At 39.2% G+C, this 14184-nt stretch overlaps 1 protein-coding gene across 4 annotated transcripts in view; it reads left to right on the forward strand.

The window, feature by feature from the left end:
- Positions 1–9650: 9650 nt before the first annotated feature.
- The window catches only part of LOC133099104 (large ribosomal subunit protein uL1m), a 52066-nt gene continuing 47532 nt past the window's right edge, over positions 9651–14184 (forward strand). For 3 of the 4 annotated variants that reach the window (XM_061202566.1, XM_061202569.1, XM_061202570.1), the window contains exon 1: positions 9651–9745. In XM_061202566.1, the coding sequence (XP_061058549.1) occupies positions 9706–9745 (40 nt within the window). In that variant the 5' untranslated portion in view covers positions 9651–9705. Of the gene's footprint in view, positions 9746–9765; positions 9835–14184 lie in introns of those variants that run through there. The other variant, XM_061202568.1, reaches the window with a different exon arrangement.

A 14184-nucleotide genomic window follows, 5' to 3' on the forward strand; every position in this document is an offset into this window, starting at 1 on the left:
CTAGTTGCTATATCTAGAATTTATTAATGATAGCCATATTTTCCAACTTTTGTTGAATAAGTTTGGCTACTGATCCAAAATGTCAATTTTATTTTAATCTCAAATCCCTTACGCTCTTGCATCTAATTTTAAGATGCTTCCTATTCCACTGGTTGTTTTGTCTATCTGAAACAAAATGCTACCTTAATTATAATGTAATTCTAATATAATAAATGTAATTAGTAAACATAATACCATATATAATAAATAGCATAATATAAAATAACCAAATATAATTTACCATATAACAAGGTCAAAAGAGAACAAAACTATACAATCAGTTGAAATATCCCCCAAAGACATTTTATAAAATTCAATATTCATTTCTAATTTAAAAGAAATAGTAAAATAGGGATTGATGAATGCTTCCACAGTAAGAAGAAATTGTATATCTAAAAGAGAAAGAGGTAAATGATAACCTTTAGTAACACTGGCAATAAATACAGGACAAGATGAAGATGCCTGATATAATGTTAAAGAAAAACTATTATGTAACATTGTCTTTGCAGCACTGATGAGTTCAGTGAAAAGAGAATCTCATAGAAAAGAGTATCTCGTTCTTCTTAATGTCTGGACACTTGTCCATTGCATGAACATAACAGCTTATTTAACCAATATGTTACTGATCTGCATCTGGATTTCTAGGTTTTCATGGAATTTTATTATGCACAATTGTTACAAGCTCTAGGACTTCCTCTTATGTTTATATCTTTTGAAAGAAACAATATCTCCACAGATGATTTATCTGGGCTGGCTGCTAGCCGACTATGGCTACTTCTCAGTTCTTCCCTTTACATTCCTAGTCAATATGAAAACGGAAGGCAAGAAGGTCTTCTGTTTAGAGACTGTAAAGATAGGTCTTGGTGATAAAGTCTTGGTGGTAAAGGCTAAACATATCAACCCAGAACAAGTGTTTTTCCAGCTGTAACTATGTGTGATTCCCTTGGCTTGATTCTGTAGAGGATGTAAGACAAGACTGTAGGATCTGCCCTCAAAGTGCTTCCAGTAAGATGAGCTAAGTCAAGTATGGTGGCATATCTAATTCAAGTCAAAATATAATGGCTCCTTTTCTCTCATAGCAAAACTTCGTGGAGTGAATGTACAAGTCACTGTAGGCTCTTAATTAAAGGAACACAATAAATCTTGTATTGGAAGGTGATTATTCTGGTCTCTTTGTAGAGGTGAATTGGAAATTGTCTAGAAGAAGGAAAATTAGCTTAACCAAAGTTAAACTCATAAATAATTGAGCATTAATTAAACATCTGTGGCCTATGTTTCTCTTTGATCATAATTTCTACCAATTTATACACCTCTTTGATACCCGATTAATCATTGTCAAAGATGCAATTAACAATGATTATTACTGTGTATTAGGTTTTGCCTCAATTGGCAGGAGGATTCTTAACCTCTGCGTCACCAGGGAAGTCCCAGGGGTGGTACAGTTTAAAAGAGTCAGTCACCAAGGATACACTTAGCAGGGTGGACAGGATAAATAAAGGATATAGTTGGTAGCAAATGGAGTATAACCAGTACAGTATTCTTTTAAAATAAGAAATTATCAATAATTAGCAGATTACAGCAAGGAGAAACAATGTCAGGAAAAAATGAGTATAAGATAATGAAGCATTTTTGTAGCAGGTGGATTTTTGGCAACATGATAAGGGCAGAACAGTTTTGTAAAAGTAAAGCTTCGTTCTAATCTACTAAATTATTTGAAAGAGGCAACATAAATGACAAAGGAGGATTAGCCAGTGAGCATAATTTATTCAGATTTTGCCATGAATTGTGATAATGCTTTCTTACTGTAGACTATGAAGGATACTTAATTCTCATAGAATAAGAGATATGATAAATAGTCATAGGCAACTTGATAAGATTTAGGAAATTAGACCAGGATTTCATATTAATTCAGTTAATAGTAAGTTAAGATACATGGTCCAGTGTGTCATATTTTATTATGTAAACTGGAATTATATACTTTACAGAAAGGTACAAGGGAAAAAACCCTGCTAATCTTTGGCCAAAGAAAATTTAGGAGAATTAAACATTAAATGAAACCTAGTAAATAATTGGGCAACAGTATTGTAAAAAAATATAATCATACTTGCTTGTCTTACTCTCAGAGCGTTTTCTGCACGCAGCTGCTGTTTTCCAGACTGAGGGTGAACTAGAATTTGATTATTTCTCTGCCTTTAGGACACGACCAATAATTATTGGTTCTATATTTCACCCTAATATGCTCGCAAGCTCTCCCAAGTTCTGGATGGATGTAAGGATTGTAACAAGGGAGCGTCTCATCGGGTGTTCCCAAACACACTTGCTACTGCCTGGCATCAGCGCTTTTCATCCTCTTCTGCTGCTTTTGGTTACTGTCTGTAAGAAAGGTGCCAAAGCCATCAAAGCTGTCCCGAGTGTGTCAATGCACATAGCATTGAAGAGTTTCTCTGATGTCCTCTCTGTTACCTGGTTCCCATAGGCAAGAAGTTCTGTGCTCACAGGTCCCCCAGAGGTCTTTTATATATTTTTCTTTTGCCTCCCTGCCCAGGTTCTAACGCTCATCCTCGGAAGGCAACATGCAGAAGCGGGGCCCTGAAGAACACACCCAGAATTGCCTTCCCTTCACACTGGCCCTGTGCCCTTCAAATGCTCTCACCTCCCTTAGGATGTCCTCAGAGCCATGCAAAACACACTGCAGGTCCTTTGTCCGTCCAACACGTGTCTGGATCTTAGGGTGCACACCACTTGGGTTAAGAGGAGCCCTCCCGTAATACAGCCACTACTTCCTGAATCCGTTCTGTGTGCTGTGTAAATGGTGAATTGTGGTAACCCTGCAAAAATCCCCACCCTCACTGTCGGCCATGGAAGGGGTTGGGCCTTTTCCTATAGTGGAGCCTTGAGCACCAGGGTGTCTTACTCTCCCTAATCTTCTGTAGCCCTCCCCCGGAGAGGGTTCAGGAGAGTGATGTATTCTTGTATCTTCTTGAAGAATCACATGTTTTCTGCCAGTTATAATGGTTCAAACTAATGAAAGATAAGCAATTGCCAGTACATATTTTAGAACCTAAATTATTACAGTTGAAAAGAAATTTTATTTAGTAAAAAATTTCCATTCTTATCTCTATGCCCAGCCATTATTATTTTCCTTTGATTTTTGGAGAAATCTATTTATTTTTCTAAATACAATCTATTTTCCCTGATGGGTCAGAAATGCTAATTACTCCCTCCCCATGGGTCCCCGCATATCCCTTTGACCTGTTGTGTTTTTGTTTTTGTTTTTTGCTTGGGTTAGAGCTCTGTCATCTGTCCCAGAGGAGCCAGAAAAGCATCTATTATTTACCCGTTAAAAATTAACCCTTAACAATTATCCATAGTTATTTAGCATACATTCACAAGGTGTCACTGAAGCTGAGGAACTGCAGTGGAGAATCAAGTGCCACAAAAATGTTGTCGTTCCTATTTTCACATGGAAAAACTGAGGCACTGGGTGGGGACACAGCTTGCTGGGGTTGGCCATGCCACGAAAACCTGAACTGAACCTCTGGCTTCTTGATTATTAAAGCCCGCTCCACTCTGAGCCTCTTTTCTTCCCATCCCATCCCCTATTCCCTCCAACACCACCACTGTTCTACCTCTTCCACCTGATAACCATGGGAAGAAGAAAAAGGCTAACCCAGTAGCAACAACAGAAAAACTGTTAGACGGAATACAATAATTTAGACCAAGATGAGATGCTGCTATACATGGGTGAATACTGGAGTATTTGATTCAATAATTTTCAGATAAAAATAACTAAGAAATAATTACTTAATCTTAATAATAAGATTATTAACCCCTTATTAGTCCCTAAGGTCAGACCTTGGAAAGGAACTCAGCCTCTGTCTGATCTAATCTAAAAGAAAGGACCTGAAAGGAGTGCAACAACAAAATGTCAAGTTCACTTCTAAGTCAACAAAACAATAAAGCCACACAGCACAGAAGGGAGGACGAGAGTCACATCCTTTTAATCCTTACTGCTTCCTCTCATGAGTTTGCACACTCTTCTATAAAAATAAAACCTCTTCCTGAGAATTCCTTTGTTGCTATTGTTACTTTTCTCAGATTTATAACATTTAAAAAAAATGCATTGCCATGTTTTAGATAAATATTTCAAACAAGGTTTACCTCTGCATGCATTAGAGATAAAAAAAAACTAACTCCAGTTGGTGTTTTGTTGGTGCTTGTGATTTCCACCCTTGGCTTTGAAGAAAAAAAATAATGTATAGGTGCTTACATGTTATTTACTTTCTTCCACACACTCTGATATTACCTGGCCATTTTCTAATGTAAAAAATTGGCATGAGAAATATTGAGTCATAGGTGTATGTATGTATAAACACCAGAGTTTCAGGGTGGCAGTGAAGCAGGAGGCGGGGGTGATGGTCAAATGCACTGACTGTGTTGTTAGGCTCGAACACTACTTGTGTGGCCTTGGGCAACTCACTAACTTTTTGGAGCCTCAGTTTCTTTATCTTTAATTAAGCAAGCTACTACATGCTTAGCACAATGTCCAGCAAGAAATATGTGTGTGATACATGTATACTGGTGGTTACAAACATAGACTCTGGAGTCAGGCATCCTGGATTCAAATCCCAACTCAACTATGTACAAATTGGGCAAGTTACTGAACTTCTCAGTGCCTCTGTTCCTTCATCTGTAACCAGAAATTTAAGAGTATCATAGAGAGGGTTTATACATCTAACTTTTCAAACTCTGAGATTCCATGACTAAGGCTTTGCTACTAATTCTGGCAGAGAGCTGCCAATTCATGCATCTTGACTAGAATAACTAGAGTCCCATGATTTTAATTGGGTCTTTGTTTGTTGGTTTAGAAAATAAAGACATTCACTGGTGAAAGCTCAAGAAAACAGGAGTTATTGTAGGGATATATATGGTAGATATGGATCTCACAAGGAGGCAGGGAGAGGAACAGTGATACTGCAGGCCTGATGGAAATAGGAACTGAGGCAGCATTTGCTATCTTTCTCTCAGAGGCAGGTAGCTCTCTTTCTTCTTCATGATATTTCTGCTTTTCAAGGCATCCTCACTCCATTCTATTCTTGAAACTGACTGGCTTCATGTGACTCTACTCAGGCATCATTTCTGCTTGCTAATAACCCCAGCTTGCCTTTCAAGGCTTCTCTAGCCTTGAATCTACGCCATGACCTTACAGCTTGAGTTCTCCCACCTAAATGTTTCAGCCCTTCATTTTCCCAATTCCAGTTCTGTGAGAAGGACGACTGGCCCAGCTTCTCTTTTCAAGCCAGATCACTGGCTACAGTATGAACAGATTTTCCTTGAGTCAGATGGTTTCCACTGATCCAAATAGCTGGGGCTTGTGGAATTTTATTTATGTGGGAGAGGAAAGTTTCCAACAGCAGCAGATGTAGGCGGGGCAGAAAGTTAGTGATATTTCTAGTATCTCCACTGAGTGATGGAGGTCATGGAGTTTATACCTAGAAATTTGGGAATCCACTTAAGTTTATACTCTGTATTAGGAAGAGACCTGTTCAGAAGGTTCTGGTTTGGGACTAACGATGGAAATATGAATTTTGCTCCAGGATGTGTTCTAGGACCTTGCTACTCAAAGTGTGGTCCATGGACCAGCAGCCTCAATATCACTTAGGAGCCAACAGATTTTTAACAAGAAATCAGAATCTCAGGCTCTACCTCAGACCTACTAAGTTAGAATCTACATATTAATAAGATTCTCAGATGATTTGTATTTACATTAAAGTTTGAGACGTGTGGCTCTAGGATGAATTGGTTTAGTGTAGGCCTTCTAAAAGTAACCAAAGGCTTTTACTAAGAAACTTCCGGTAGTGCTGTAGTCATGTGAGAACCAAGTGCCAGGTTGTCAGAATTTTGTGAGTTGGTTGATTTGATGTATGATAGCTTGAAATCATCTATTTTGGGAATGTTTACACCATGGAGATTGGCAAATACTATAAATTTGTGTCTTTTGTACTGGAAAGCTGGTTGTCAAACATTTACCAGCATTCCACTGGACAGTTCTAAACCTCCTAATTCAATCTGGAATTAAAAATCTCCTAGGGGTTGTTGGACAGAGAAACTCCCATATATGGAAAGGACAAGACAAAATGAGTTTCAATTCTTCACCAAACTTTCAATCTTCTAAGAAATTATTATTCTAGATAGTGATTTCTTTATTAAAAAAATAATCTGAGTATAAAGTAAGCACAAGGAGGGAAGGGAACCTAGGAGTTGGTAATACTTAAAATCCAGATAGGTAGACAGGCAGACATTGAAAATTCTCCCAGCTGACAGCTGGACAGTTTTGGAGCTGAAATCCAGATGTGGAATAGCAGTTTCCGTATAAAGGAGAAGATAAGAGTGGGTAGAGTCTGGTCCTGGAGACATATCACATGGGGAAATTCATGCTTTTATTGCTTATATTATATCGAGTATAAAATTGTTAAACAAAACGACTCCTCCCCAAGTTAATGATAGGTATGGATGTAAATGTTTCATGATATTACATAGGAAGTGGATTTTAAAGTGTGGTCTCTAGACTAGTATATAAGCATCACCCAGAAACCTATTATAAATGCAAATTAATGAGCCCTGCCCCAGGCCTACTGGATCAGAAACTCGGGGGTAGAGCACAGCAATCTGAGTTTTAACAAACCTTCTGGGTGATTCTGTTGCACACTAATGAAGTAGGAAATGTCATAGAGTTCCTTTTTTTGTCCAATCAGAGTACTCATTTTCAACTTGAACTACAAATGGGAAGAGAGTCTTCTTGCAAAGGAGTTTCCAGCTCAATTGGAAGATAGTTGAGGAAGGCAGAGAACACAGATCAAGAGAACTACAAGGTTGGGCAAATATTGAGAAACTTTTCCCAAGGAAATTAGCCAGGCAGGCAGCTGGCATGATGCCAAGACTCCTGGAGAGTAAAAACCTTCCTAGAAATCAATTGGGAAAAGTTGCTTTAAAGCGAACTTTGAGGAAGTACATAAGCACAGCCTAAAGACTTTCTGAAAATACTAATGAGTTCTCATATAAAGAAGGTGACATCCTAGCACATATAGGAACAAGAATAGCATATATCATACTAAGAATTAAGCAGATATTGGAAGAAAGGTTACTAGAACAGCTTATTCATTTTACCTCTCTGGTTAAGAGCTCTCCCTGGTTCCTTAGTAATGACAACATTTAACATTTAATGAGTGTTTACTCTGTGCCAGGTATGGTAGTAAGTACCTCAGTAAATTATCTCACAGGTGAGGAAACTGAGGCCCAGAAAGGTATAGTAACTTGCCCCAAGTCACACAACTAGTAAGTGATGATACTGGGATTCAAACCTGGGAAGTTTTGCTCCAGAGCACCACTGTTTAACTAAAACGCTCTATTGTTTCTCTTTAATGAGAACCTCATTGTGTGTTAAATATTTAGAGGCTTGGAGTTCCCATCTCAGAGTGTTCATTTTTGTGGTTTTTACAAGTCTCAAGCTAAATAACCTCTTTATATATTATTATATATAGATAACTGGACTCTGGACCCCGCCTGACTAATGCTATCAAGTTCTGGTGCCCAAAGTGGACAATCAGGTAAGCTGCACCTCTACAGGACATTGCTTCAATAAAGCTACTACTACAAGCACATTAAATGTTACTCTAAATCCTAATATCGGATGTTTAAATTCTCTTATTATAACAGGAGACATAAAGAAGCACACACATGGGGGCCAACTGATCCCAACTACGAAAAGGAAGGGATGTAGGGTCTAAGGACCAGAATCTCTAATCCGGATGTTTGGTTTTTGTCTGAGATAAATTAAGTGAACTTGCTCTAATTCTGGCATTTACCCTTACATGAAATTCATTTTTAAGTATCATGAGAGCAACGGCTCTTTTATTCACCATATCTGTGCATAGCCAAGCACACTGCTTGACACATGGCAGGCACTCATGTATTTGTGAAAGGAAGGGAGGAAGGGTAAGGAGGGAGACAGGAAAGAAAGTTATAAAGGTAGACTCAGTTTTTTCTAATTTTTTTTGTATAACAGCCATAAATGGGTGTGGAACTTTTGAAGTAACTGCTTAGGTGTTGGCAAGTCAGGACAATAAATTAGAAATCTTATACTTCATGTAGATGAGTACAGTATACAAATACACAATAAAGCATTTGTGAAAATCCTACTTTGATCCAGTCCTATGGGCAGCTTCATGGAAGCAAATTTGCAAGCTTGCCATTCTAATCGAGTCAATAATTCATGTGTGCATGTAACATTCACTTATTCAACAAATATTTGTTGAGAGCCTCCTATGTGCCAGGCAGGTAGTATGTGCTGAGTTTACAAAAATGAGTAAGACATGATTTCTGTCCCTAAGAGCTCAGATGATTAGTTGAGAAAAACATAACATTGTGGTGATGGTCACACAACTCTATAAATATACTAAAACCCATTGAATTGTACAATTTAGACTGGTGAATTGTATGGTATGTGAATTATAACTCAATAAAATTGTATAAAACAAACAGATAAACAAAAACAGGTGTAAGCCTTGTACAAAACCGGGAAGAGGTGGCCATAAATCAGCCTGGGAAGGGAAGAGGTAGGCTTCATCAGTGAATAAACCCTGAGTTGAAGTCTTAAATAAAAAATAAAAAATAAAAAAAAGTTACCGAGGTGATACGGTACAGGACGTTCCAGAGGGGACAGAGTGAACAAAGGCCTGGAGGTGAGAAACCGTGTGTGTGAATGGGGTTGAATGGGGGTGGGCTGCGGGCAGAGGGTTGAGGCCGGGGAGGTAGGCGGAGGCCAGAAGCGAGCTCGAGGTAGTCACGGGAGGGTTTTATATTAAACTGGGAAGTGATATAATTCGTGATCAGATTTGTTTTAGATAAACTACACTGACAGTTGTGACGTAATGGAAAGGATACTGATTTTTCTTCCCCCCGGTCAGAATAACCTGTGCGTAGCTTTTAGATCTGCCATTTTAAAACTAGAAGTGTTATACAAATTTGTCAAGTTTTATTATTCAGTTGATCCTAATGGCAGTTTGTCAGCAGCGGGAAAATGTAGAACTGCTTAATGTTCAGATTAACTGAAAACCACGCTGATCTTGCGATGAGTTCAAAAGAGTTTGTTAGTGAGTGGGACACCCCCCTTGGGTGGCAGTGGACAGCCTGGTTAATTTTTAAAAGTCTTTACGAGGCTGGAAATGTGGCGGTGGAAGCTGGTGAGATTATTCAGATTTTGTTTTTCATGCTCTCCTGGGTACTCTCACAATTTATTAATAAAATGATCGTTCTGAGTACACTTGCAGAATCAAAAAGAAAAAAATAAAACGGAATAAAATAGTTGGAGCATCGCCAACAGGACCGTACTTTCCAGGAAGGGCAGGTTTTCCTGAAGATGGTTGAACTGTCGAACTGCAACCAGGAAACACTGGGCCCTACACAGCACGCAGGACTAAGGGGAACACAGCCACAGGGCACCCGCGCGGTGCGCCCTCCCGCGCCGGCTCGAGGGCTTACTTTGGTCCCACCTCCTTTCCTCTTGCTCCTTCGAATCCCTTCCCCCGCCGCCATTTCCGGATAGGAACCCTTTGTAAATTCTTTCCAAGTTGAAGCGTGGGACCAATTTCGTCCACACAATCCGGAATGGTCAACATGGCGGCAGCTGTAAGATGCCTCGGTAGAGGTAAAGTGAGGGGTCGTCTGGGCTTGCGGGGAAAATAGCTCTGGCGCCGGGTCTCCTGTGGCTGCACAGTGCAAGCCGGACTCTCCTAGGTGCGGGTCTGCACTGGGGGCTCGATAAGCCTCTACTCTTTCTGGACTCTTAAGTTCTCTAGAGGGTCGTTGCTACTTAAAAACGACCTTATCAGGGGTTTCACTCCTTTCTGGAGCTGTCCACCCTAGGACGGGAGTGGGAGGGGGTATACATTGACACCCTTCCAGCCACCCGTAGGGACCGAGGCAGAGACTTGGTTCTATCTCCGATGCTGGGGTTGTGGACTGCGGGGGGAAAGGAGTTTGATACGTGAAGAGAGATCTGGAATGGAAAAGGTGGTATATTTCAGTGGCTTACATCCGTAAACTTAGAATACTTGGTGCTTTCGGAGCACATCGTTGCAGGCAATTCCAATTCTTAAACTTCCAGATGTTGTCCAGTTTGGATCAACATTTATCATTTGGAGGCTAGTTCCGTGGTACTTCTTGCTAGCAACTCTTCTCAGCAGTTAATAAGGTCTAATTTGTTGACTAGGATGACAACCCTTTTTGGGTACAATACTTAAAATTGTTTTGTGTTTTTGAAGTACAGTGATACGTATTGTTATTTAATTATGGTGGATTTTTGGGTGGAGGCAGCAGCCAGGATCACCCCCATTTTACAGAGGAAGAAACTGATTCTGTTAAGTATGTGGCCAAGTTTATATAACTACTTAGTGGCAGAGGAAGACTGAAGCTTAACTCCTAGGCCAGTGATTAATTGATTTTTTTTTTTTTTTTCTAACAGCATCATAGTCTTCTCTTTGAGCTTCTTAACAGGAAAGCTCAGTGTAAAGACCAGCATTCGCTATTTGGGATAGTTGTTGCTTAAAAGATAGGGGTGACAAGAGATCACAACAGACCCTGATAACTACTAAGTGAGCAAACCAAAAAGTGTATCTTTACTGAAAAGAGATTAATGACACTATCTTCATGTATGACAGAAATAACATTATGTTAGACAAACTAAAGGAACCAAAAGGAGAATCAAAGGTTATCATTCTCTCCTTGCCACATTTTCTTCTCTTGGGTCTCAGGATGCCTCACTCTCTTAATTTTCTTTTTATCTCACTTGTCTCTTCTCACATTACTTTGCTGGTTCCTCCTCTTCTTCCCAACCTCTTACCTTGGAATGTCTCAGGAGCAAGGATTCCATCCTTCATCCTCATGTCTTTTGTATCTAAATTCACTCTTTCAGTGATCTCATCCAAGTTTTGTGGCTTTGACTATTGTCTGTATGTTAATGGTTCTCAAAATTATCTACAATCAGGACCTCTCTCCTGAACTTTAGATTCTTAAACTCATCTCTCTGTTCTAGATCTCCACTTGTATATCTAATCAGCACCTAACACTTGTCTAAAATCAAACTCATTGTCATCGCCTGGAGTCTTCCCCATCTCATTAGATGGTTACTGCATCCTTTCAATTGCTCAGACCAGAACCTCAGAATATCCTTGACTCCCCCTCTTTTTCTCACACTTCACATTAAATGGTTGACAAATCCTTTCTGCTTTACCCTCAAAATAAATCCAGAATCTGACTTCTTCTCACTACTTCACTGCAACTACCTTCCAAGACACTACCATCCCTCACGTAGATTTCTCTACAGTGTACTCTCAAAAAGTAGTCAGATTGGTCCTTTAAGAACTTAAATCAAATCATGTTACTCCTATGCTCAAAACTCTGCAAAACCTCCCCATTTTTCTAAATCTAAAGTCCTTAGAATGGCCTACAGCTGTGCTGTCCATTTTGTTATCCACAACTGAGCACTTCAAATGTGGCTAATCCAAACTGAGTGTATTAAATACACATTAGATTTTGAGGCCTTAGCACCAAAAAAAGTAAAATATCTCAATAATTTTTTTATATTGATAACATGTTGGAATGATAATATTTTGGGGGTATTAGCTGTAATAAAATATGTTAATTTTTATTATTAATTGATTTCCCTGATTTCTGTTTCACCTTTTTGTTATTGTGGCTATTAGAAAATTTAAAGTTATGCATGTGGCTTACATTATAATTCCATTGGACAGCACTGGCCTAGGGTCTTCCATATCATTTTGTGCCTACCTTCTTCCACCTCCATTCACCCAGCTTACCACTCTGAGTTCTTCTCCAGCTGCCCTCCTTCTCACTCACTGTGCTGTGGCACATTGGCTTCTTTGTTCCTTAAACACACCGAGAACATTCCTTTGTTGGGAGGACTTTTTCTCCCAAGTGGAGGGGGCCTGGAACACTTTCTCTAGATATTTGCATGACCGACTTTCTCATTTCTTTCAAGCCTTTGCTCAAATGTCACCTTTTTAAAAGGGCCTACCTTAACCTTCCTATTTAAAACTGCAGCCCACTTTCCCCTTGATTCTCAATTCCTTTTACCCAGTGGGTTTCCTCTTACCAGTACCGTTTTATGTTTGTTAGTATTGTCTATCCCCAGTAGGATGTAAGCTCCGTGAGGACAGGGATTTTATTTGTTTTGTTCACTAAATACTTAAAGCAGTGCTAGCACATGTTTCGTTGGCATAATCGTTGTCGAATAAATAAATGAGTGAATGAATACATGGATCTTCAACAAAATGCCACCCCTCTTCCATGTGTTGTAATGAATATTAAAGTAATTTGAATCCAGTTTTTGCTCTCATTAGTTGACATTTCCTTCTTTCATTCAACAGATGTTTATCATGTCTTCATTTGCCAAACACTGTGTTTTGTGTTAGGAACAGAATAGTGAAAAAGTTATATACACTCCTTGGCCATGGTACTTATCATCTATTGAAGAGCGGACGTTCATTGTATAATTATTTTTTTAATTACAGTTGTCCTGAGTGCTGTGAAGGAGAAGTACAAGTTGTTATAAGAGTGTATATGAGAGACCTTAATCTATTCTGAGTCTTCAGGGAAGTCTTTTCTGAAGGAGTAGCTTAAGCAGAGTCCCTGAAAGATCATTGGATAGTTACGAATTAGCTATTGGAAGGGGGAGTGGGAAGTAGTAGGGGAGAATGTCACAGATGGAGGGAAGATTATATTTGAAAATCTGAAGGTTGTAAAAACCACGGTGTGTTCAAGAAACTGAAAAGAGGCCAGTGTATTTGAAGTGTGGCAAGCATGAGAGAGAATGGTGTTAGATGACGCTCGCTAAATAGGTTAGAAGCAGCTCATGGAGGACCTTTTTAAGAATTTACTTTTTTTTTTATTTTTATTTTTATTAAAAAAAATTTTTTTTTTACTAGATCTTTATTGGAGTATAATTGCTTCACAATACTGTGTTAGTTTTTGTTGTACAACAAAGTGAATCAGCCATATGCATACATATATCCCCATATCCCCTCCCTCTTGAACCTCCCTTCCACCCTCCCTATCCCACCCCTCTAGGTGGTCACAAAGCACCAAGCTGATGGCCCTGTGCTATGCTGCTGCTTCCCACTAGCTATCTGTTTTACATTTGGTAGTGTATATATGTCCATGCTACTCTCACTTCGCTCCAGCTTCCCCCTCCCACCCCGTGTCCTCAAGTCCATTCTCTATGTCTACATCTTTATTCCTGTCCTGCCACTAGGCTCATCAGTACCTTTTTTTTTTTTTTTTAGATTCCATATATATGTGTTAGCATGTGGTATTGGTTTTTCTCTTTCTGACTGACTTCACTCTGTATGACAGACTTTGGGTCCATTCACCTCACTACAAATAACTCAATTTCGCTTAAGAATTTACTTTATTCAGAGAGCAAGGTGAAGCCATCCAAGTGTTGTAAGGATATGACGAGATTTCGTTTTTAAATCATCCCTCTTACTAGTAGGTGGAAAAGAAATGGAAAGGGCCAAGAGTAGTAGAATAGTTTGGAGTCTGTCGCAGTGTTCCGTGTAGTAGATGATGGTGGCCTGGACTACAGTGCTTATGGTGGGAAGGCAAAGACTAGATGGATAAGACCTCCTGGGGAAAGTGAGGATTATAGAGTTAGGTTGAGAAGCCCTGGGGAACTCTAACCTTTCAGTATCATGTTTAAGAGAAGCAGCTAACAAAGGAGACGGAGTTATTTCCATCTCATTGCCATGGGGTAGGGGTGAGGATAACTTTTGAGAATGAGTGCAGATTCAGTTAGGTTCCTAAGTAGTGGAGGAAGTTCTGAGGGCTTCTGTTTTCTCTGAAGTAGCGAGTGAGGTTATTTGCTAAGAGTGAGAGGAGAAGAAATATATTAAAGGAATGTAATAAAATACTACAGATAGATAAATTGACTACGGAAGGACTGAAAATACAGATATCATGGCCTAGCAGTGCTATTTAAGTAGTGGTATTTTTGTAGTTTATTTTTTCTTAGTCTGTAGCAGTTTGATTTCTGTTGAAAATTTTAATTTCTGGTTGTCATGACTGGGG

This window comes from Eubalaena glacialis, chromosome 10 (assembly GCF_028564815.1).
Source record: "Eubalaena glacialis isolate mEubGla1 chromosome 10, mEubGla1.1.hap2.+ XY, whole genome shotgun sequence".
Classification (NCBI taxonomy): domain Eukaryota; kingdom Metazoa; phylum Chordata; class Mammalia; order Artiodactyla; family Balaenidae; genus Eubalaena; species Eubalaena glacialis.